This window comes from Typopeltis vanoorti, chromosome 14, assembly GCF_054136105.1.
Source record: "Typopeltis vanoorti isolate ZY-2024b chromosome 14, IOZ_Tvanoo_1.0, whole genome shotgun sequence".
NCBI lineage: Eukaryota > Metazoa > Arthropoda > Arachnida > Uropygi > Thelyphonidae > Typopeltis > Typopeltis vanoorti.
Window position 1 is genome coordinate 110,692,762 of NC_143562.1, and position 26,859 is coordinate 110,719,620.

The 26,859-nt window shown below is 36.9% G+C and overlaps 1 protein-coding gene across 3 annotated transcripts in view; it reads left to right on the forward strand.

Annotated features, from left to right (window-relative positions):
• Nucleotides 1-26,859, forward strand: part of LOC150099834 (leucine-rich repeat-containing protein 49-like) — an 853,241-nt gene that overhangs the window by 331,970 nt on the left and 494,412 nt on the right. For all 3 annotated transcript variants that reach the window (XM_090403687.1, XM_090403689.1, XM_090403688.1), the window contains exon 9: nucleotides 5,871-5,932. In XM_090403687.1, the coding sequence (XP_090259813.1) occupies nucleotides 5,871-5,932 (62 nt within the window). The remainder of the gene's footprint in view (nucleotides 1-5,870; nucleotides 5,933-26,859) is intronic.

Below are 26,859 nucleotides of genomic sequence, written 5' to 3' on the forward strand. Positions count from 1 at the left end.
ACTTGGTTAGCACTTGCATTCAAAAATGGGTTGACAGAGAATCTCTACTTTGCAATGAACAGCATGTTACTAAGAGCAGGTCCTGTTTTAGCAACTTGCTCACGTTCTATAATAATGATACCACTGAGTTAGACAAGGAGAATACACTGAGACATTTTTGAATTTACTAAGGCTTTTCACAGAAAACAACATGGAATACTGTTGCAAAAATTGGAGAATATGGGATTGGATTATAAATTATTGGCATGGAATGGGAGTGAGAGAAAGTTATGGGAATGATAGAGAGGAAAATGGAAACAGCCAGAGAGAGGAAATGCAAAGGAGTGCTTTAACCAAGGATAGAGTGATGTCAGGACAGCAGGTAAGTAGGGGAACACAGAGAGAAAGGGGTTAAAGGAGAAAGAGAGAGAGAGAGTGATAAGAGGTGTGATGTATGGTGACTCGATGATCTGTGGTGTGCAAGATAGGGTGCCAGAAGAGAGTTTGCCTGGAGGGACGATAGAAAGTGTGGCTATGGCAATTAAGAGGGGTGAAAGGATGGATGAAATGCTTGTGATGGTGAACACATGACTTGAGAGGCAATGTAAATCAAGCAGCGAGAGATCTGAGATTCTTGCTTGAGGTTGTGCAAAAAGTAAATGCAGAGAGGAAGGATTGTGTGTGTGTGTGTGTGTGTGTGTGTGTGTGTGTGTGTTGCCCAGGTATGATAGTGAAGAGCTAAGCAGAAGAGCAGTAATACTGAATAGCATAATAGCCAGAATGAGTCAGAAGAGAGGATTGGAATATGTGGATGCTTGGAGGGCATTTGAGGACAGAATGGAACTGTATGCAAGAGACTACTTGCATTTCAATGAGGAAGGACGAAGGAATCTGGAGAGATTGCTGTTTTTTTGAATGAGTCAGTGTGTCGATGAGGGGGGAAACTAGAATTCCCAGGGTGGATGGTAGCAGGGGTGGCCTCTTGTGGGAAGGGGGATGACATCAGGTCCAGTGAGGTTGAGAGGGGATAATGATAGGTATAAAAGCAGTGACATTTTTATGCTTTATACTAATGCCAGGAGTATCTGAAATAAAGGAGATGAATTGGTGGCACTGATAGTGTCAGCCTTGCCAAAGATTATTGGGATCTCTGAGAAGTGGTTGATGGAGGATGATATAATAACAGGAATTGAAGTAGCAGGGTATAGCATTTTTCTGCAGGATAGGAAAGGGAAAATTGGTGGTGGAGTACTGCTTATGATAAGTGATGGCTTATGTCCTCTAAGAGTGGAGGCTTTAGAAGGCAGTGACACATGGTTTTGAAAGCATATGTGTGAGATAGCAGTGGCTAAGACAGGATATTTAGTGGGGTTTTGCTGCAAACCAAGGTGCACAGAGGGTGAGAGAGGAGATACTTAGGCAGTTGAGCTTGGCAAGTGCACGAAGAATGATTGTTATGGGAGATTATAACTACAGTTTGGTCATAGCGTCAGAAGAGCTTGATAATAAGTGAGATGACATCTCTCCCACCAGTTGGATAGAGTGACCATGTGGTTTTGACTTGGAAGATGAATAGACATGCAGGTGTATCAAAGAAAAGGGAATGCATGTGGAATTATAAGGCAGGTGATTATAATAGTCTTAGGTATAAACTAGATATGGATCAGCAACATGGAACACAACAAGAAAATAAGAGCCTCGCAGGATAACTCAGTATGCAATAGAACATAGGATTTGTAACATCAACAAAATGGAACATGTTATTGAACTAAGAGAAAAAAATCAGGTGTAAAAGATGTAGTAACTGCATCATACAAAAACAAGATGAGATAGGCAAGACACCTGCCTATCTCATCTTGAAGACTAAGGGATAACAGATAAACATATAGAATACTTAATTGGCAACCGAGAATAAAGAGAAAACCAGGAAGACTACATACAAGATGAGAAGACCCCTTGGTGAAATTTATGGGCATAACCTGGAAAAGAGAGGCTCAAGATCGAGACTGTTGGAGACATCTTTGTGACCTGAACTCATGGAGAAATCCTGAATAAAACACAGGTCCATCAAGGTAATCTAGGAAGGGTAGACAGTTATTAGATTTCTGTTCCATTGTGAAGGGGATTTTAGGGTGTTGGCTATTTAAATACAGCAAAAATGTATTTAATGTGTCTGGGCCATGTAGCCAAATGGGAACTACATCATCAATGTAGTGCAGCCAAACCACTGGTTTGAGAATGACTGTATTGATTGCTTGGTTCTCTATGTCTTCTTTGTGAAAATTGGCAGCCCATCTAGGCTGTTCCTTCTAGTTGTTTATATATCTTCCCTTTCCATGTAAATTTGAGTAATTCAAATGTCTGAGGAGAGGATGCGACTTGAACCAATTAAGGGTCTCCGTTAATGGTACATGAATAGTGAAGTAATATCAAACTATTAATTATATCTGAACTCTTTAAAATATGATCTCTTAATATACTTTTTCGGTAAACAGAAGAATTTTTTTTACAAATGAGGACATATTACCTGTGCGTGTGTGTGTGGGAGAGGGGGAGGGAGGGCTAGTAATTAAGTTAAATATTTAGTGAGCTTGTGTGCAGAACTGTTTATACCATCCACAATTAAGCATAAGGTGCATATCTTGTTTGTGAATTTTTGGTATTCCATATATTCTGAGTGGCTCACATGAAAAGGCTCAAGTTTGTTCACAGTTTCTTTAGGCCAGGAAGTGTCTTTCTTGAGTAATTTATGAACTTTATTCTTCTCTCTCTCTCTCTCTCTCTCTCTCTCTCTCTCTTTGAGTTAGTTGGATGACAATCTGTGATTTTATATGTAAACTGCTCTTTTAAAAGAATGTGTATTTTGTTTTCATATTCAGTTTGATTCATTATCACTGTGGCATTACCTTTGTCTGCTTTGGTTATCACAATATTGTTATTATTTGGCACTGACTTTTAAAGCACTGATTTCTTTTTATGGCATATTGCTTTTGGGAGGTTTGGATTTGGTTAAAATATTACCTACATGCGAATTAATGTTATTAGCTATAACTGGAAGTAGGTCATCCATGTTCCGAGGGTGCCATTATTTCCCCTTTTGAAACTTGCCTAGGTGTGATGACAGAGTTATAACCACAACTTAACATGCTGACACCTTCTTACACTAGAACTACTGATAAATTTACCATGATTCAATGTTATTGCAATTGCAGTTGTCCCATAGCACTATAATGTTGGAGGATTTTGAATTTCTTTTGTTGCTGGCTTTTGATTTTTTGAATTCCTAATCTGCTGTAGCTTTGGCAATCATAAGAAGTATGGTAAAAGTGTATATGATGAATATCTGTAAAAAGTGGTATGATAGACATTTTTGTTATCTGTTGTTAATCTCACATGATGAATTCTTTGACTCCATGGAGGTCAGGAAAATAATAATAAATGTAACATCAGAAATTATTATTACTTATTAATAATTACCATTAATAATAGTAATTATTATTACCATTATTACCTAATCAGTGGCTGAAATCAGAAATAATTCTTCACAAAAAAAAGATGTAAAATCAGATATAAACAACTATAAGTTTACCATCACACAACTATAAAATTTTTACAAGAATAATCCTCAAAAGAATTTGTAACCATTTGGATCCTAAATAGACTTTTTACTTGGACAAGGCGAAAGAGTGGGGTTGTAGTTTTAATATCATTAAGTGCAAGGTGTTGCATTTTGGAAGTCAGATATATAAGGCTGTGTACTATATTGATGGTGCTATACTGCAGGAAGTGAATGAGATTAGAGATTTGGCAGTGATGGTTGACAGTAGACTGAAGTTTAGAGGGCATATTGCTAAGGTTGCACATCGTAGTGCTGCTATGATAAGAAGTACTTTAACATGCAAGGATAAGGAAGTGGTTGTGCCACTGTATAAGGCATTGGTCAGACCACACTTGGACTATTGTGCTCAGATCTGGTCACCTGGTTTTCAATGTGATGTGGAGACATTGGAGAGGGTCCAGAGATTAGTGACACTAAGACAATGTCAGGAGTTTGGAATGCTGGCTATGGAGAGAGGTTGAAGAGTTTGGCAGACTGGAGGAAGAGAGAGGTTATATGATAGAGAACGTTTAAGTTTGTGTGAGGATTTTATCAGATTAATCCAGAGGGGATTATAAAAAGAGTAGAAGGTGAGAGGGGAAGAACCCAAGGTCATTCCTGGAAGTCATGTAAAAGTGTGGTGAAGGGCGAGAGGAGTAGATTTTTTATGTGGAGAATTGTCAGTGAATGGAAATTATCAGAATATGTTGTTAATGCAATGTTCATGATTTGTCATTAATTTTGTTTTATAATAGTTCATTGTTAGATCTATTTCCTTGCTTTTTATGCTTAATTCATTGATCATCAGATTAAATTGAGAGCCATCTTCAGCAAACAGAACGACGTTACCAGAATATGTTGTTAATGCAAGCAGTGTTAAGGACTTTAAGATTCTACATGATAAATATGTTGTCAGTTGAATGAACCTCCCACGATGAGTCTGTTGACTCCATGGAGGGTGTAATAATAATAATAACAACCATATGAACAAGCAGGTGTCAGGAAAAAAAAATTCTACAACAGACTATCTACACACAGTTAATCAAATAGTAGAAAAATATTTAGAATACAATAAACTTTTATATATAGCCTTCATTGACCATAAAATAGCATTTGATTCTGTAGAACATTACCCTCTTTTCTGCGCTTTGAAAGACATGGGAATTGAGGAAAAATATATCTGGCTACTTCAAACCATTTATGAAAATAGTGAGGCATCTATCAGGTTGGAGGGAAGCAATGACTTCTTTAGGATGGAGACAGGCATCAAACGAGGTTTGATGCCTCTCTCCATCAAATCCCATTGGTTTCAAACTTTTTACAGCAGCCCTCAAAACCATTTTCAGGGACCTGGATTGTGATGATTATGGTATAATTATTCAGGGGAAGATGTTAAACAATCTATGTTTTGCAGATAACATCGTTCTGTTTGCTGAAGATGGCTCTCAGTTTAATCTGATGATCAATGAATTAAGCATAAAAAGCAAGGAAATAGATCTAACAATGACCTATCATAAAACAAAATTAATGACAAATCATGAATATATTCCTATTAACGTTGAAAATACTATAATAGAATATGTAGAGAACTGTAAATACTTTGGACAAATGATCTCCATTCTAATCACTTTGACTTCGAAATTCAGTGCAGAATCAACAGTGTTTGGAAGAGCCACTGGGTAATGGAGCATTCGATGAAAGGAGACCTCCGCATTTGCTTAAAAATGAAATTATTAGATATGATTTTTCTGCCAACTTTAACTTATGGTTTCCAGACTTGGTCACTAACCACTACACAGGCAAAAAAAAAAAAAACCCTCAAAGTTTGCCGAAGAGCAATGGAGAGGAGTTTTCTCAGAGTATCCAGACTTGATAGAATAAGCAACAAGAACTTAAGAGACCTAATAAAAATAAAATACATCATTTGAAGAGTTAAGAAATAAAAATGAGATTGTGCAGGCCACTTGGCGAGATATCAATGTGATAGATGGTTAAAGAGAGCAACAGAGTGGTTGCTTAGAGGAGTCAGAAAACCTGGAAGACAGAGAAAAAGATTGAGAGATGACATTGATAAACAGCATAGTGTCACATGGACAAGAGTGGCCCAGGAAAGGAAAGAGAGTAGGAGAGGTTGGGGAGAGGCTTGCCCTGCAGTGGGACATCTAGGCTAACAACATCATCATCAGAAAAGTTAATGAAAAATTAATAGGAAGATTGTGTTTATAAATATCTAACTATTTAAGATAATTTTTGTTACTTGTTTTATAAAGAGTAATTGTTTTTTTCAATGCAGACAGAAGTGGATGTACTGCCTCGTTTACAGAGACTGTTTTTGAGCCAAAATGCTATAGAGAAGTATGTACTGTTATCCTTTTACTTATTAAATTTTTCTGAAACAATTTAAGACTGTTAATTGTTTCTAGTAGTGAGTGTGGATCCCACTCCCCTCACATTTTGTCTTAAATGTTTGGCTGTGTGTGTGTGTATACATGCATGCATATTACTATTAATCAAACTGTGTAATTTCATAAATTTTACTACTATTTCAATGAAGTTGCTGCTATTTCAGAATCTTTAGAAAACAAATTTTATCACCTATCTTAGTAAGCAGACATCAAGTAAATTTTATTTGACAAATTGTATTCTTGTTTTTATCATTTACACAAGTGTATTAATGTAGCAAACAACATGAAGTATCTTCACAGGTTGGCTACTCATATGGAGAAGCAATTGACTTCACATCAAAATGTCCAATTATTGCTTTGCATTTAACAGAAGGATTACTACATTTTAAACTTTGAGGTCTTATCAGTGTCTAGAAAGTGTCGAGAAAGAATAGTTTTATAGCATGTTTTTGCTCCCTCACTGGATTATTATTATTATTTTTTCATTAGGCCTCTGTAACTCATACTTGATAAGTGCACTTTACGTAGGTCCAGCTGCCACTTATGAGGCTTAACTAAAAATCGAAACTAGTCTGAGTAGTAGTGAAACATCCTATAATACATATCCAATATATATGTCTAAAAGGATGTGTGCTATGCATTATGGAACACACAGATGTAGTGATGTAAAATCACTGCCTCTGTATACAGTAGGTTTATTTCTGATCTGAAGATACTTCACATGCAAACTTATGTTTTTCTGGGGAGCAATCGTGAGTATTATTGTTTATTTTTTAGACATTCTCACATGTATTTGATACTCCATCCACTTATTACAATACAGCACATTAAAAACACATGCACTTTCCATCTTTATTTCATTAATGTTATATATTGTAAGTTACCAGTGTGGTTAATAACTATAATATATAGTTGCATCATCAAAATTGGATTTCATTTCATCTGTAAGATTGTTACCAAATTCTGTATACATTCAAATATACAAATGTTCTAAACATCTAGGGTGTCTATCATACTTCTCTTTTTTCTAGCTACTACTCTGTGAATGCTTTCTCATTCAATTTACCCCTTTACGACAACCTGCTCTCCTTATTCTATTTCTCCTGTTACCTGGGTGGTGAATTTTATTACTACTTCTCTCTATCATTTTTACAGTGCTTCTTGATCTCAAGAAGTATCACGTCTGAAAGTGCTGCTCGCTCCCCGTATCATCAACCGCTGTACTGCTCTCCCTTGGAGTCTTGTAGTGTTCATTTTCATTGTGACCCTCCTGGTTCACGAACCGTGATATTGGGCAGCATCCTCCTCAGATATAAAGTTATCCCTTTGCCCTTGATGACTGGAGGTCCTTTTTTCTAACAACGAGTCTAAGGAGTCACCCAAGCACACAAGCCTGTCATTTCTTTTGTTATATAGCTTTATCCTATCCGAATGTACTATAATGACCTTTCCAGGTTTTTTACGTCTTGAATTCTAAAACTTAAACTGGATAAAGTTTCTCCAGGATCTCATAGGAGCCCAGTGCACTTCTTCCAAATTTTCCTCCTTTCCACTTGATTGATTTTTGCTCAAGGAGAACCAAGTTTTCAGGGTTCAAATCCTTATATTTTCTAAGCTTGTTGACATATGCTCTTTTTTTTGTGAACTGTGTCTGCTAACTAATCATGAGTTATATTATTACGCTCAATCAAATCATTCAAATACTCGTCTCACCATCTTCCCAACCCTTCCTGCTTGGACAGTAGAAGTCCATCATCATGGGTTTTCAGGAATGAAAACTCACTGGGCAGTGGCTCTCTCTTTTCAACTCTGATATAAAATGTGCTCCACATGGGGTCTTTCTGCTGAACTGTGAACTTCCATGGTGTGTGTGTGTGGGGGGGGCTTATTCTTGTTCTCCTCTAATTCTTGATCTTATGTATGGGGTTGGGATTATCACTGTCACTAGGCTCATCTTCATTTTTTGCTCTTAGAGATCTCGATAAGTAGTCAGCCACCACATTTTTCTTTCCTGAGATATATTGCGTGTATGTCACATTCTTGGAGTTCCAGGGTCCATCTAATTATTCTTTGGTTCTTATCCTTCATAGAGAACAGGAAAGATAGTGACTGGTAATCCGACCTTAGTATTATATGTTGTCCTAACAGCAAATATCTTAACTTCCTGAATGAAAACACGATTGCCAAGGCCTCCTTCTCAATGGCCGAATAGTTCAGCTCAGAGGATGAGAGCTTTCTGCTAATGAAGGCTATCGGACGGAAATTGTCCCCATGCTTCTGCTCTAACACAGAGGCAATGGTATTGTATGAGGCATCTGCCGAAAGGAAAAAAGTCTCCTGAAATTTAGGGTACATAAGGACAGGGGATCTTGTTAGAGCTAAATTTAGAGATTCATAGGTGCCTTGCTGCTCACTGGTCCAGTTAAATTTTACTCCCTTTTTTTGTTAGTTTGACAATAGGCTCCATCAACATGGAACAAATTGGAATAAATTTTCTATAAAAATTTATCATCCCTATATATCGTCAGACTTGCCTCACCATTCTTGGAATTTTTGCTTCAAGAATGGCACATATGTTGCTTTGAGTATGAATTATTCCATGTTCACTAACCTTGTGACTCAGGTATTCCACATCCTTTAAAAAAATTGACATTTTGAATATTTTAAAGACAGCTTGGTCTGATGCAATCTTGCCAACACGGTTGATAGTATTTCCTTGTGTGTGTGTATGTATGTAGGTCTCGTGAATAGATTAATAGGTCGTCTTTAAAGCAAATAACCCCCCCCCCACCCCACCCAGGATGCCAGCAAGGACTGTGTTCATAAGGGACTGAAACGACATGACGGAGTTTCGTGCGCCTTGTGGGAGCCTACACAGTTGGTACTCCTGCCATCTCATTGTGAACACAAAATACTTCCTGTCTTCCTTCCATAAGGGATCTGATAGTAACCTGAATTCAAATCTAGTTTCAAGAAGTATTTTGCATTTTCCAGTTCCATCACAGCTCTTCTATTTTGCATAATGGGAAGTCAATTGGCCTAGTGACCTTATTCACTTCTCTCAAGTCCAGAACAAATCTAAGACTGCCATTAAGTTTCTGTATTAGAATATAAGGGCTGTTCCATTGAGAGTTTGATTTTTCAGTTATCCCTACCTCTTCATATTCTTGCAGCATCACTTGGGGTTTCTCCATCTGTTTGATTGGTGTCTGATATTGTTTAACGTGAACAGGATTTTTTGTAGTGATTTGGATGGCATGTTCCACTAAATCCGTAGAGGACAAAGAGGTGATCTCTTCAGTAAAAACCCTGTTGTACTTCTGGAATGCTGTGTGTAGGAACTCCTCAATCACCCTCTTTTCTTCTGTAGAAGTAGCTTGACCTGTGGCATTTCTTATTAACTCCTCCCTCCAATCAGGACCTTCCTCCATCTGCTTTGCTGCTCTAATCTCCAGCGTTACACTTGTCTCATCTTCATTCTGATGTTGTTGCTCCTTGAGACTGGGATTTGGTCTAAGCTCTACCCCATATAGAGACACAATGCCTATGGCAAAATTGCATGCAAACTGATACTTTTTTAGGAAATCAATGCCTAAGATTACGTGATCAGTTGTGCTCATGGCTTTAGAGAAACAATTGTTTCGTGACACAAGTTCAAATGAAACCTAGGCAGAGTGATGACCACCCTTATCTTTGCTGTAGTGTGGAGCTCTGTTTTTGTCACTTATGAAAGTTTGATTGGGTGGGCTAGTTCAATGATCTGTTTGGGAATTAGGCTCCTTAGTTCAGAAAATAACGGCCAAGAGATAACAGAGACATGGGCTCCTGTGTCTAGGACAGTGATGGCGAATCTATGACATGCGTGTCACACTTGAGGGTTTCAGGTGAGGCACCTTGGATGTCGAAAGATATTCGTATTCTGATGAAAAAACTGCGATAAATCAGGTAAAATCGCTCTCAGTTAAGGCAAAGGTAGGTTTCGGTTCATTGAAAGAATTATATTTTGTAGTTAGCTTATTTCTATTTTATTTTGTAACTAGCCTATAAACAACGAGCGTTTTAAGTTTACATTTTCTTTCTTAATCATTACAATTTCTGCATAGTCATATGATATTATAAAAACTTATAAAAATTATGATCAATATTATGATACAAAATTATGATACAAACTTATAAATACGTGCTTTATATATTATAAACTTAGTTTTCATTTGACTTCTGTGTGAAATTCATTCATGCATGTAATACAAGTTCTAAACATATTTAAAATCACTTCAACAGAAAATATAATTCGCAGCATTAAATATTGAATTTATCTGAGTAAATAATGAAAAAATTTTTATAGTTGTAATAAATTCAGTAAATTTTGTTAAATAATGCAAATAGTAACAACTTACGATGATGTTGCAACAAACCTACTAAATAGCTGCTATTTAGTAGCATGATAGAGAGTAAAACATAACAAGGTTGCTACGAACGTACCGGTAATAAATCTGGCAACCCTGCTTAAAGAAGTATTGGTAGCCTTGCATGGTCTGCCACTTAAGTAATTTGAGTTGCTGGTGTATAATTCATTTCAGTAATTGTTATTTCTTATTAATTATTACTGTTTAATTACTGCTGTATATAATTGTTATTAAAAGAACATGTAAGACCACAGTAATAACTTTGAATTAATAAAGGTACAGATATTTCATACTAAAACTAATAGTACATCTTCAGTGTTACACAAACAGTTATAGGAATGGAATACAAGTAACGAACATTCGGTGAATCACCTATTAAAATACAATTGTTGCTGTGTGTGCTAGGAAATGATAGAAAATAATAATTAATCTTTAAGATAATTGTTTTTTTTTTATTGATTACATAAAATAAAAGTCTCCCAGATCTTCAAGAGAGAGAGAAAGAGACGATCATTTCGATTTAAATTCGGTCGGCGTAAAATAGCTTCACAACTTTCTTTAAAAAGGCGTTTCATATTTGAACCTGCATCTACGAAGGAGAATAGCTTTATCCCACTGGATATTATGAGTAGTGTTAATACTGTGTTGTGCTAGACCAGACTTCTGAGGTTTGTTGTATTCAATATAATATTGATGTTCCTTAATTCTTTTTTCCACAGAACGGCCAGTTTGTCCAAAATAAGAAACATCACATTCACATGGTATTTGGTAAATGCCAGCCAAAGATAGAGATGATAGTTTATCCTTGTAGAAGGCAATAAAGAGGAAATTTTGTTGATAGGAACATACGTGGGAATCAATTGGTACTTTTTCAAAATTCTACCTATAGGCTCTGAGATTCCTGGAATATAAGGGATTGGAACTCTGCAGACTGTTGAAGAAACCTTAGGTATTGGAACATAAGATTCAATTATATGTTGGATTTGATTGGGGTTGTAATTATCCGATTCCATTAACTTTTTAATGATGGAAAGTTCTTGTTGTAAGATTACTGGAGAAGAGCAAACTTTATATGCTCTATTAATTAGAGATTTAAGAATGCCAAATTTTTGAGATGCGTGGTGAGCAGACTTTTTATGAATGTATCTGCCAGTAAATGTGGGCTTTTGAAGACGCTTGTAGATAAGGTACCAGAAGAAGTTCGAGTAAGGAGGATGTCCAAGAATGGTAAAGTACCAGAATTTTCTTTTTCTATGGTGAATTGAATACCTCTGTTGTAGAAATGTGGAAAGCTCATCTTCAGTATGTGACCAAATAGCGAAAACATCATAGACATGACGATACCAAAGAGATTGTTGAGGATGAATGGATGAAAACATAGTGTCTTCGAATTGTTTCAAAAAGTAGTTTGCCAAAGGTGGAGACAGAGGGCTACCCATGGCAGTACCTTCAACTTGTTTGTAGATCTTGTTTTTCCAGCTGAAATAACCTGAATGGATAACAAATTCGAAAATCTTAGCAATATTTGGAGGGTAATCTTCATATAATAATTTGACTGTGTTTATATAATAATAATTATATAATATAATATTCATATAATAATTTGTGAACCCTTTTACAATGGCAGCTAGCACTAATAAAAAACTAAAATTTCACAGAAAGGAAGTGGAAGAAATTTCCAAGATGCCTGGACTGAACAATATGGAGTTATTGATAGAGGCGATAAAGTTCTCTGTAAATTGTGTGGTGAGCTATATGTGAGTAGAACTTGGAATGTAAGAAGACATTTTGAAACTAAGCACAATCAGGGACTTTAATTAAAATTTGTTTCAGGATCTTCAAATTTAGTAGCTGCAAGTTACAGTATTTCGCATACTATTGTTGAACATGGGAAACCACTTAGTGATGGTGATTATATTAAAGAAACTTTCGTAAAGTGTGCACCATTTTTATTTGAGGACTTTCATAATAAGGAAGCTATTGTAAAGTGCATGAAAAAGTTACCATTAAGTAGGGATACTATTAAAGACAGAGTTATATCAATGAATGCTAGTATAGAAAATCAAATACAACAAGACTTGAACTCATGCCATTGTTTTTCCATTTGTCTCTATGAAACTACAGATATTACATCATCAGCTCGATTGGCTATTATTGCAAGGTATGTTCACTGTGTTTCTATGCACGAAGAATTGATAAAGTTAGAAAATTTGCCTCAAAACATGACAGGTAAAGACATATGCTACTGTGTTGTTAAAATGTTCCGTGAGAAACAGATAAATTTATCGAAAAATTTATCTATTGTTTTAAAATTTTTAATATTTAAAATCTGTTGATAAATTTCGAAGAGTCATTAAATCTAATGTAAGTTTGTAATTTATTTATTTTTTTGTTTGTTTGTCTTTATTAAATTAATTGTATAATATGAATTAATAGATTTTATATCAATGGTCTATTAAATAAATATCCTAATATGATATGTATAAGTCACCATCTATGATTATATAGTTAAATTTATAATGCTTGTATGCAAGTGGCACACCAACATTGGCAATAATTAAAAAAAAAAATGTTTGACACACGTGGGTAAAAAGGTTCGCCATCACTGGTCTAGGAGAACCTCGCAGGGGGTATCTCTTATTAGGCCATGCACGGTCATTAGTAACTCTTCCTGCCCCTGAGTCATTTCATTCACACTAAGCATTCTATGTTGCCTATGTTTTTCTGTGCAGGTTCTCCTTTTTTTATTATTGACATTTAGTTTAATAATTTTGTGCTTTCCTTTTAAATTAGTACCAATTCCTTTTTCTTATTTGGTCCCATTTTTCCTCTCTGTTATATACCCTCATGTTCTCTGCTATCTGTTCCAACTTCTTTTTTATTTTCTCCTCATGGGGTTTCAGTTCCATATTAATCAGGTCTTGTATCTGTTCTATGCTGGGTGGTTCTTGTAATTTTTGCACTGAATTTTGTGCAGTGAGGTGTGAAACTTCGAAACCCTTCTTATTTCCGGTTTCCATTTGTGTATTTGCGTCTACCATCATCAAGTTGTTGAATGAAGCTTTAGTTGAATGGGGTCTTTCTTGTTTAAAGTCAAGGGAGTGACTAATTTCTCTTAGTCTATCTTCCCTTTCCTTTACTATGATGTAGCATTCTTGTTATATGGAATCTTGTTATAACTTTCATAATAAGGAACTTATTATGAAAGTTAAAGAAGAAAGTGCTAAATATGGTCTTAAACTTAACCTCAAAAAGACAAAAGTTATGGTAACATGTGAACTTAATGATTTTGAAGTAGATGGGAGAAAATGGAAGCAGTTAACAATTTTGTGTTCCTAGGATCTCGAATTGATAAAGATGGTTATTGTACCAAAGAAGTTAGAAGAAGATTATTACTCAGAAAAAATGCAATGACAAATTTAAGCAAGATCTTTAAAGATATTAGCCTCATAACAAAAATCAGAATTGTAAAAGCAATGGTATTCCCTGTGGTACTGTATGGATATGAAAGAAGGAAGATAGATGCATTTGAATTTGGAGATGCTTACTAAGAATACCATGGACTGCAAAGCAAACCAATAAATCAGTGATAGACAGAATAAAGCCAGATTGCTCCCTTGAAACTATGATCATCAAGCAAAAATTGTCATACTTTGGACATATTATGCGAGCAAATGACAGGCTGGAGAAGATGATGATGCTTGCTAAAGTTGATGGAAGCAGGAGAAGAGGAAGACCAAGAATTAGATGGGTGGATGGAGTTAAAGAATGGAGTGCACTTGGAGGTTCTGAAAGATATGGTCAGGGACAGATCGGAATGGAGCGTGTATGTTCATGGAGTCTCCAGGAGTCGGAAACGACTCGATGGATCATAACAACAACAACAGCATTTTTGTAAGTTGTTTATTCTTTTTTTTGTATGCTGCTTTCCTGAACTCTTCTCTTACTCCCATTCTAAACTGAATGAAGACTACCCATTCGAGATGGCTTTTTCCCTCTCTGGATATGCTCAGGCTATTAGCTAAGGTGAGCAGCCTATTGTAATAATCATTGATAGATTCTTTTTTCTCTTGTCTACATTTTTGCAGCTTCCACAGGTTCGGACCCACGCTTTTAACTTTGGAAAACTGAGATATCAGTGTATCCTTGAATTTATTGTATTCCAAAGTGTGTCTCAGGATGGGAGAGGAATACAAAAAATTCTTGGCCCTTCCCATCAGTTTATTCCTTAAGATTATTAGAAGTTGGAAGTCTGTCCAGTTTCCGACATTCCTTAGCTCCTCTATAAACTTGAAGAAAGACAACACATTACCGTGGTCCTCTCCAGAGAATTCTGGGATTATGAGGTGAGGATTTACTGTCCTAAAGAATTCTACAAACAAATTCTATGCAACATCTGAAAACATACCACAACTCAACATCACCAAAGTTAAAGATCAGTACTACCAACATAAGAAGCCTGAATGGCAAAGAAATGGAGCTAGCTGAGGAATTAGATAAGTACCAGATCGACATAATAGGGGTGACTCAAACAAAAAAAAACAAAATCGGTGAGATCTTTCCGAGCAATAAATACAAAATGATATATTCAGGCAATGACAATCAAGGAAAAGGAGTAGCCATAGTATGCATACCTAAATATGAGGCTAATCTTCTTAAATGGCAGGCAGTGTCAAGTGATGTGGGCAAATATAAGAATGGGGAACTGGATAATGAGACTTATTTGTGCTTACGGTCCCACAGAAGGTTCTACTAAGGTAGAAGTGGAGGAATTTTTTGATGCTTTAGAAAAAGCTAATGACACAATGAAAAAGGAAAAGTTGGTCCTTGTTGGGAATTTAAATAGCAGAGTAGGAAATGATTGTCAGACATACAAAAATATTTTTGGAAAATTTGGATGAAAGAGCAAAGCTAATAATAATGGCAAATACCTGTAGCATTTCTGCTCAGGAGATGGACTGGTTATTACTAACACCATGTTCCAACATAAAAATGTACACAAATTCACATGGAGAGAAGAGGCAAGGAATAAGAAAAGTCTCATTGACTATGTTATTGTTGATAGTGATGTTTTCTCCCTGGTGCAGGACACCAGAATGTGCGGAGGATTTGAAATTGGAAGTGATCACTATTTAGTCTTGAGCAGGATAAAATTGAATTTCATATTGTAAAGAATAACATGTAAGAAAGTTTTAAAGAGATTAAAACTTGAGCAGCCCTCAGACGTGAATAGACTAAAATACACAAAGATTATTGAAGAAAAAATGAGAGTTTGAGAAAGCAACCAACCCTTGGATATTCAGTGGCAAGCCTTCAAGAAAACACTGATTGATTCAGCCAGAGAGGCATGTGGTGAGGTTTTCTGCAAGGATAGAAAAATTAGAACTCCATGGTGGACACAGGAAGTTAAAGAGGCAGTGAAGGAAAAGAAGAAAGCATATCAAAAGTTCCTGGCAGATAAGTCAGCTTGTGTTCTGAGAGAATACAGAGACAAATGTAAGAAAGCTAAACACTGTGTAAAACTAGCTAGACAAAAGTCATGAGAGGACTTTGGCAAGAACATAGAAAATAAATATCAAGAAGGTGGTAAGATATTCTGGAGGTTGTTGAAGAAGCTTAGAAATGGAGGAAAGAGTGCTGTAAAAGGAGTTAGAGATGAAAAAGGTGACATGAGAACGGTTGAAAAAGATATCCTTGAAGTATGGAGTAATTACTTCGAAAAATTGCTAAATGAGACAAGCAGTGGTATGGTCACTAATCTCAGGTGGTATGGTCACTTAAACAGAATGGGTGAGGAAAGATTAGCAAAACAAGTGTTCTCTGCCAGGTTGGCAGGAAAACGACCCGGAGGAAGACCAAGATATAGGTGGATTGATGCCGTGCAAAGTGCCTTAGACGATAGAAATATAAGATCTGATAATATTGGAATCTTGACAAGTAACAGACTGATTTGGAGGAAAATTGTAGATAGGAAGTTAGTAATGATATTAAATTTTATGTAATACTATCATATCCTGTACACCCCTTGAGGGTACATGGCAGGAATTTGATGATGATGATGAAGAATTCTACATCCCCCATTGTGTTAGTACTAGTGGCTTCAGAGTTACCATTGTTCACATTCATGGTTCTTAAAAATTTTTCTTACACTATATTATTATTATTATTATATCACACCTCCAGGGAGTCCACAGACTCATCGAACGAGTCCATCAACTCTACAGCTCTTCGTCTCACTACTCCGCCGACCTTCATCTAACACCAATGCCATCTACTGCTGACTACCAACACTAATGCTTTCACAGACAATTACAAACATCCATGCCCAATGCGGGATTCGAACCCGCAGCCTTTTGGCTGGAGAGTGGGTATGCTAACCACTCGGTCAACCAAGCGTGTGTGTATATATATATATATGTACACACACACACACACACACACACACATGTATATACACACTTTTCTATTTATTTGCCTCTTCTTTATTTACAATACTGTTCCCATCCACTATTTCTTATTTTAACTACTGTGGATTTTATCCTGTCGCTGCTGCGCCATTGTAACGTGTGTGTTTTTACTTGTTATTTATGAAGCCTGCTTGGTTACTGCGCCTTTGATATACTGTTATTCTAATTAGCAGCGTGCACTTTCTCTCTTGTAACCTTTCTTGCTTATACTATTGCGTACTATGTTTATCTACCTTTTGCACTACGAGTCTTATGCCTATGGATACTTGAAAATTTATTTTATTGAAACTGCGCCACTAATATCATTTAAAACGGCATAAAACTCAGTAATACAGCCAGTTGATTTCTCTCTCTCTCTCTTTCTCTAACACAGTTTCTTTAAGTAAAAATTTACACAAACAGTCGTGATCTATTTGCACTTAATTATATGCTTCGGCTATCTTACTTGGTTTCTCGCTCACAATTTCGATTTATTTAGGAACAGTGCAGTTGTAAAAAAAAAAAAAAATTCAGGCAGCACTGTATTTGCATATAAATAAAACACATTTAATTACAATAATAACAAAGTACATTAAATAAGTGATAGGAAGGTTACTCTCTCTACCTATCCTTTAGACTTTTAGCTTAAAGAAACAAACTTTCCCTTTTCAATACTAAATGACTATACAATATAATTACACTATTACTTCTCTGTTAAAAAAATCAAATTGCAGAGACTAAATTACTCATAAAGGGATTAGCCAGCTATGTCAAGTTATCTGATAATTAATATTCCAGTTAACAACACTTCAGAGGACTCTAGAGATTAGCTAGTTATGCCAAGTTATCTTACAATTTATAGGACTTTCTTATAGATATTTCTTATTACTATTTCTTATCAGTCCATCTATGACATATCTCCTAGATTACTAAAAGAATATATATTAGCGATTGGAAAAGGCCTAAAAAGCCATTCGATTGGAAAAGGCCTAAGTTCGATTCTCGTCGTGATGGTAGAACCTTTTATGGACTTTTTCAATCGAAGGTGAGTTAGTCGATCTCATACGGAGGCAGCGGGGTTTTTTCTTTTTGGAACTTGGGTTTTTCATCCCGCATACAGACAAATCGGCCCTTCAGAACAAACACAATTTACAGACAAAAAATACTAGCCATGGTGGTGGGCAGTAGATGATTGGTTGTAGAGGATCGGTGTAGTGGTGGAGATGGAGAGTTGTACAGTAGGTGTCCTCCCGTGATGAGTCTTCGGACTCCTTGGAGGTGTCACATATAATAATAATAATAATTAGAGATTGGACACACTTACGGAGGCTCTTTGTCATGACACCTTCCATGGGTCCTTCATCAAAGTCACTATGGTTTTTCTATCATCACAGGTCTTAGGTTTCTGTCTGGTGAGTCTTGTTTTAGGGGGCACTTCATCGGAATATTTGGCCGGTCTTGGACTGCAATCTTCCTGATGCTCAAAAGTTCAGCAAAAGTTTCAGCATTCAGGCTTGAAGATCGTTCTGCAGCTTTTGGCTTCCTTTGACTTCCTGCAGCAGTAAGACATCCGACTGGCACTTGGCATCGGCTGTTCTCCCAATTTTTCTCTGGTTCTCTTTGGTAACAGCGCTTCGCCTCTGCTTTCTCTCGGCAAGTAGATCTCAGCTCTTCTCTGTCAGCAGCTGGACCTGGACTCTTTTCTGGTTCTCTGCTGAAAACTGCCCTAGTTCACTCTTCCAGAAACTGACTACGTTCTCTACTGGAGACTGCTTCCTGATGTTCGGCTCAGTCCTCTTTTATTCCCCCCCCCCTGCACCTTGCACCAAGGGTTGTAAACCCCAAAGAAATTGGCAGTTCTCCTTGATCCTTTTGTTAAGGCTGGCCCGTTCTTTTTTTCTCCTCCATGCTCTTTTTCCTTATTTTGTCGGGCAGCGGAAACTTCTCTAAAACTAGCAGACTTCTTTGATATTTTCCCTATCTTGTTGGCCAGTGGAAACTTCTTTAAAACTAGCGGACCACTTTGATATTAGCTTTGAAGGTGTTCATGTGCAGAACTTACAGACAACTTTCTTGTGCTCTTATACGTAACTATTATACAAAACTTTCGATGGCAAATCATTGCCTTTGTTTTTGACATTCTATAAACTTTAGTTAAAACAGTAAATACAATCAATTCCCATAGGGTTTTTTACATTAATCTTTAACATAAAATACATAGAGACAAACAAGGTTATTTTTGTAACAGTTCTTCTGAGACTTGACCTCTGTAAAAATCGATGTAAAACGCTTTGGTATTTTTAAGCCACAATCGAGTTTTACAGTACTATTAAAAAAAAACTTTAAGAACGTATTAGTTTTACTACAACAAAATGTATGCAAAGAAAATGATAGATCAATGTTGTTTTATGAAAGAGGTGCAATTTTTTTTTATGAAAAAAAAAGCAGGGTGGGGGACATCTCTTTAAAAAGTTTAAAAACTGCTGTGCACATTAAAGGGATATCAGAACAAATAGCATGAGCCTTTCACATATTTTAATTCATGTACTACCTTCAAACCATTTTATATACCACCATGAAGGACATATTACCTTCTCTGTCTTTATATGGTGTTTATCAGATATATTGTGCGTGACTGCATTATTATTCAGAATTAGAATTTAGAAACACGAAGATCATGTCATGTACTTGGAATCTTTTAATCTAGCTTCATTTCCTATGCTATCAACAATAATCCCAGAGTTTGCTGGACCCAAACTAGGATACTTGGCTCAAGATGCTTTAAATTCATTCATTTAATCCTGCATGTAGAAATTTTGTCACTTCTTTTAATTTCAGATTCTCAGATAGCATGCTTATATCTAAGTTTCTGAGAAATATAATCACTGTTGTCATTTTTTAAAATGATGTATATAATCTATCATTAGATTAATGCATCTGCTGATTGTTTACTTTGAACTCTCAGTAGCGTGTGCTCTTTATTGTATAGCTGTGATTGAGACTCATTAGTAAATGCATAATACTTGGTGTATGTCATTTTCATATGCTCTTTTAGCATTCTGGTTTATATTCTTTGTCTCTCTGATGTAACGAGTGATAAAATATTAGAAACAATATGCTTTTTATTTTTATTTTTCACTTGTCAACCTTTATTCACTTTACAGATTTTGTTTAAATGATTGTGTATCTTCTAGGTGCTTTATAGTTATTTAAGAAGTGATTTGAAGATGACAGTATAAGATATAGAAGTCATTTGATAGATTTGGATTGTTATTCTAATTCATTAGTCATTTTAAAGTGCTTTTATAAATGTTTGCTCAAATGAAAATTGCTTCCTTGATTGATTCTCTTGGTACTCTATTCAGATAAATTTATTAATTTCTTTTACTGTTCATCTTTGTCATGTTTATTATGAACATTATATTACGAAGATGTTTCTTTACTTGAATTCTGTTTTCTATATGGAGACAGGAAAGGCAGTGCTTTAGAATGCACCAATTACAGAATTATTGCATTAATGAGTCATCTTGGCAAAGTACTGATGAAAATACTAATGCCTGAAGGGTCATATAGAGGCACATCTTCCTGATGAGCAAGCCGGATTTTGAAAAGATCAAAGTACAGTGCAACATATACTCGCACTAAGACTAATTAGCAGAGAAAGCTCGAAGAAAGAACAAAAAGATATACTGCTGTTTGGTGGACTTCCAAAAAGCATTTGATAATATTGACCAAAATATTACAAGGGCTGTCTTGGAATCCTATGGCGTAGACAATAAATTGATCCGTCTGCTGAAAGATATAAACAGCCAAGCACAAGCAAAAATCAGAATAGCAGGTGAGACAGGAGATTGGTTTGCTGCTAGTCAAGACACAAGACAAGGAGACCCAATATCACCAGTCATCTTCATCACACTTCTAGGAAGAACACTAGATAAGATTAAAGAAGAATGTGGAGGCATTTCAATAAATGGCATGAGAATAAACTACCTCTGCTTTGCAGGTGACATCGTCCTGATTGAAGAAGACGCAGCAGGGCTGGAACAGACATTGCAAACACTGCACAGAAGGAAAAAAAGATATGGACTAAATGTCAACTTTGAAAAAACTAAAACAATGATATTTGGACAACAGGAGTTACTGAACAGAGTTACGATAGACAGATTTCAACCTGGAAAATGTGGAACACTTAACATATCTTGGATGCCACATGATGCATGACTTGGACCCCAAAAAAGAGATTAAAATTAGAATAGTCAGAGCAACAACTATTTTAAAAGCCATGGGCAAAATATGGAAGAGCTGAGCTATGAAGATACAAACTAAACTGCGCATTGTAGAAATTTGTAAAGCAGCATGCTCTATGGATGTGAAGCCTGGGTACTCCTGAGAGAATCTGAAAGGAGGATATTAGCATTTGAGAGGAAGTACTATGGAAAGATCTTGAAAATAAACTGGATCCAGAAAGTGAACAATGAAGAAATCTACTGACGAATACTACCAACAGAAAACCTGATCCAGAAAATAATCAAAAGGAAAGTATGTCTCTTTGGCCATATATGTAGAATGAACAATGAGAGGAAAATAAAAATGCTGCTGTTTGGGATGATTAAAGGAAAGAACAAAAAAGGAAGACCAAACAGAGAATGGTGAGATGACATTGTCAAATGGGACTGAGTCATCTTACAGAAAATAGAATGCAATGAAAGAATCATATCAAGATGGCATCGCACACCTACAGGCATTAGACCCATGGTTGTTAATGATGATTACCCTTAAGTGTAATCACACATTTTTACACAAATTCATCATATTTATTACTACCATCAACAGACCTCCATGGGTGAATAACTTCTGGAAATCCATTATGATGAAAAAGTGGTGAAGGAGGCACAATATGTTGACGATTAAATTTTTTTTAGGTTCCTCAGGAAACCTTGGAATGGGTCTTTCTTGTCTCTCTGGTACGCATCTGAAAGATTTCTTCAAAGAATGACCTAGCTGTTTACTTGGAGATTTCTTCTAATAGTGGAATGACTGTCCAAAGTGCCATATCATATGAATGAATAACTTCTGGAAATCCATTATGATGAAGAAGTGGTGAAAGAGGTACAATATGTTGAAGATTAAATGTTTTTTCAGGTTCCTCAGGAAACCTTGGAAAAAATCTCCAAGTAAACAGCTAGGTCATTCTCTGAAGAAATCTTTCAGATATGTACCAGAGAGACAAGAAAGACTCATTCCAAGGTTTCCTGAGGAACCTGAAAAAACATTTAATCTTCAACATATTGTGCCTCCTTCACCACTTCTTCATCATAATGGATTTCCAGAAGTTATTCACCCATATGATATTGGCTGTTTGGATAGTCGACCTCCATGGAGTCAAGAGACTCATCACAGAAGGCACCCCGCTCCCACGTGTTCAGCTTATCTTACCTTGACTTAATTGCATTCGCTGTCCCTGATCTCACCACACTTTCAGGCAATGCATTCCAATCACCCACTATTCTCCATGCAAAAAATCTACTCTTCCTCCTCTTCCCCTTGCTCACATCTTCCTTATATAGCTTCCAGGGATGGCCTTTTGTCATCCCTGGAAGCTATGATTAATCTGATATATACCAACCAACCCCTTACCAACTTATGTCTTGATCATGTCTTCCTTCTATCCACTAGGCTCTGCAGTTGGCATTTTTTCAATCTGTCCTCTTATTCCCGAGACGAGAAACCAACTTAGTCAATCATCTCTCTGCACCTTCTCCAACAACTCATCATCCTTTTGAAAAAAGGAGACCAAATCTGTGCACAGTAATCCATATGTGTCCTTGCGCAGTGGAATCATAACATCCTTACTTCTACATGTCTTTCTCTGCATCGTTCCCATAATCCACTGTGTTGTCCTCACAGGTTTAGCAAAATGTCCATGATATTTCAACACCTCATCCACCATCACTCTCACATAGTTCATCTCCATCCATATCCCTCACCAATCCTATACTTTGCATCCCATTTTTGTATCCATACACTTTGCTACATTTAACTTACTTCTCCACACGTATATTCAGACAGTCTTCAAGTCCTCTTGCGAGGCTACATCTGCTCTACTTCTCATAACTCTCCCCAACTTTGGATCATCTGCAAACAATTGTATATCACCATGTAAGCCCCTTCAAATGTCATTTACATACTAATTAAACAACAGTGACTCAAAACAGATCCTTTGGGCACACCACTAGTGATTTTCCTCTTCTGGGATATCATTCCTCCATACACAATCCACCGATACCTATCAGACAGCCAACCTCCAATCCAACGCACTAATATAACTACTAGTGCTAGTGTGTCATGTGGCAATCTATTGGAAGTTTTGCAAAATCTAAATATGCTACTGTATATGCATCGCTCTGTCTTTAGTTACCACCTTTGTGAAATGCAACAGTGTTTGATAGATTGCCACCCCACAAGTTGGTAACTAAACTGTAGCAGATGGGATTGGATGATGGATTAGTGACTTAGATAGGTAACTAGTTCTCAGATAGGTAGGGGCCATTATGGGATGGCGATTGTTCACTATAAAACCTTTCCCAGTCAAGTCATCTTCCCATGGCATGTTTCTGCAAATGGGGCTCTGACTGGGCAAGTTTTGAGGCTTTAAATGTGTATCTTCTCTTGTTGTGAGGAAATGCCAACTAGACCTCTAGTTGGTAGGGCTCTTTCATCACCTAGTGAAACATCATCACCACCACCCTGCTTTTTTGGACTGTGAGGTAGCTATTGCCATGTTTCATTCCCGAGCAGGACCCCTGGTTTCTGTCCACCCCTTTCTTCTCACATGCAGGATGAGTGATGGCCTTACTTTGCATGTTCAACACACTGTTATCATTATTCAATTAGGGAGCCAATTTCTGCTCCATATGAGAGTACAGCACTAAAGCAGATTTTGGCATGCTGGCTGCCTGATAGTGCATGAGACTGAACCAGATGTTAATGCATCTGTTGGAGACTTCCCGATTAGCTGGCAAATAATTCTGCTGCTGCTTACCCTGCTAGGTCATGCGTAGAGTGAAACCCAGTCAATGGAATGCAAGAAACACTGTTCAAGGCTACACTCGAACTAGAGTCTATGCACTTCCTGCATTTGAGTTATGTGCACAAGTCTCTCAACCCAGCAGCATGCTCCCACTCTTTGTTTCCTGAATCAACTACTCTATACATGAAAGTCAATCATAAAAATAGTACATTTTTAACTGCAGATACAAAATAAATAAATTAATTAAAAATATGAAAAATACAACAAAACAAATTGGAACAAATCATAAAGCACTACAGCTCCATATTGGGCCTTTTCCTCCCATTTTTGGGCCTCATAACTTACTATGAGGTGGGGGCCGTTACCTCCACACTCAACCATGTGTAATTGTCTGTAAGGCGTTGTATTCTTAAGACTGGTTTGCCTGCTTTGCAAGAGGGAAAAACACGAGATAAACTGGGGAGAAAAACTCTGCAGTCCAACCCAAGACCAGCTAGCTTGGCTATGTCTAAGATCCTTAGCTCCTCATGTCAACGATGAGAATCGAACGCAGGAACATTTATTATATACACCACCAATTAGAGACATCAATACCTGATTTCTTTTACTAACAGAACCTCAACTAGCATCCTTGATGACCGCAGTCCATCTCAACTGTCCCAACTATAGTTGCCTCTGTAGTGCAATTGGAAGAACAACAGTATGTTGTGCTCTTCAGTTGGAAATAAGTTTGATTCTTGTTGTGACAAGAGGAATCCTATAATTTTTTTTTTTTCAGTTGAAGGTGAGTTAGCTGATCTCATACAGATGTAGCAGGGATTTTTTCTCCCAGAAACTCAGGTTTTTCATCCTATTTACAGACAAATTGGCCTTGAGTCTACATGCAACTTACAGACAAAAAATAGTAGTGGTGATGGTGGGCAGTAAATGCTATTGGTATAGGTGATGATGGTAGTGGTGGTTTGCTGAATTTGATGGAGAGGAATCCTATAATTTTTTTTTTTTCAGTTGAAGGTGAGTTAGCTGATCTCATACAGATGTAGCAGGGATTTTTTCTCCCAGAAACTCAGGTTTTTCATCCCATTTACAGACAAATTGGCCTTGAGTCTACATGCAACTTACAGACAAAAAATAGTAGTGGTGATGGTGGGCAGTAAATGCCATTGGTGTAGGTGATGATGGTAGTGGTGGTTTGCTGTATTTGATGGATTAAGTGAAAAGGAGAGTTGTAGAGTAGATGCCCTCTCTTGATGAGTCTTTGGACTCCTTTCAATGTCGCATAATAATAATAATTACATCCTGCATGATGAATTCCACTCTTTTGTAAAATCTGATATCCTTTGTCAGAGGCTAGCCAACTTGGAATCCCCACTTTTCAATCTGTTCTGTCTCAAGGTATCCTTACCTCTTTACAGCCTTCATTTGTTGCCTTTACCAGTTCCCTAATTCTGACAACCATGTCGCCCTTTTTTGATTACCTATCACTAAAAATTGATTTCTTACAAACTAATTATCGAAATTTTGAGATTGTTCTCCTTAGAAACTCATCTATAACACAAACTGGCTTCCCTACTCCAACTTCACAGATGAAACCAAAAGGGAAGCTTAATCATTTATCATCAGTCGTGACCTAACACAAATTGTCAGTCTGTCAACCAGAATACCAAACAGTCATCTTCCAACCAACACTGTGGAGCTCTCCTTCCAAATACAATGTGGGTGTCTCCTCTTCCCTTGCAATTCTGACCACAATCTTGTTAAAGTCTCCTTCACTACATTTTGTCTTTCTCTCAGCCAATCTCAGCCTCTTATCCTATGTAAGGTCCCAGTTGGCATAATTATAGTGCCACAGCACTATAATTATGCCAACTGGGCATAATTATAGTGCTGTCCAGAGGTCCCAGTTGGCATAATTATAGTGCCACAGCACTATAATTATGCCAACTGGGACCTCTGGAATTTTTACGCCACTTTTTCATGGTCAGATTACTCAATCTCTTGATCCATACATCTACACTGAACTCGTAACTGAAATAATACTCAGTGGAATGAGAGCCTTCATTACCAACTCCATTGCAAACTCCCTACCTGTATCCAAGCCCTAGTTCTCAAAAAAAATATGCCTGTTGTGTAAGCTGAATGAAAGCTTAAAAAAGTGTAAAAACAATTCCAAAGCAGACTTCATAAGAATGAAATGCATTAAACTTGCCTTCTGCTCAAATGGCAGTCAAGACTTCAAAGGCTGTCCAGCCAAGAGGCTGCAGGTTTGAATCCTGCTAAGGGCATGGATGTTTGTGATTCTCCTAATTACCATATGTACTGCTGTGACCTGTTTCCTGGTGCAGTATGACCTTTCATGTCTTTGTGCCATAAAAAAAAGCAAAAAATCTCTTGCGTTCTGATGACATCATGGGACCAAGGAGAAGGTAGACTTCTTAGCACCAGTTTTTTTCCTTCAACTCTTATTTCGATGTCCAAAGCAAATTACCTCCCATACTACTACAACTGCCCACCTGCATGTCTTCTCTGAACTTTTGCCAGAAGGACATTAGGATTATCAGAAGACCTGAAGGACATCTCAATAATAATAATAAGGCACATGGTCCAGATGGTATTCTTCCAGCCGTGCTCAAAACTTGTGCCCCCCAAATTAGCACCCATTCTGTGTTTCTTATATCAGTTATCATATTGTACTGACATCTACCCAACAGCATGGAAGCAAGCCTACATCCAGCCTGCACTCAGAAAGGAAGACAAAGATTAGCCATCTATTGTTCCATTGTTCTCACCTCAGTACTTTCAAAAGTGATGGAGAAGGTTATCAACAACCAGCTTCTTCTTTACCTTGAGACTCAATAGTTAATTAGTGATCACCAATGGTTCTGACATTCTCATTCTACAACTAACCTCCTAGCTAATCTTACCCATCTTTGGACCCGGTCTATGGGAAGAATGAGAGAATTCTATGTTATCACTGTCAATATTTCAAAACCAT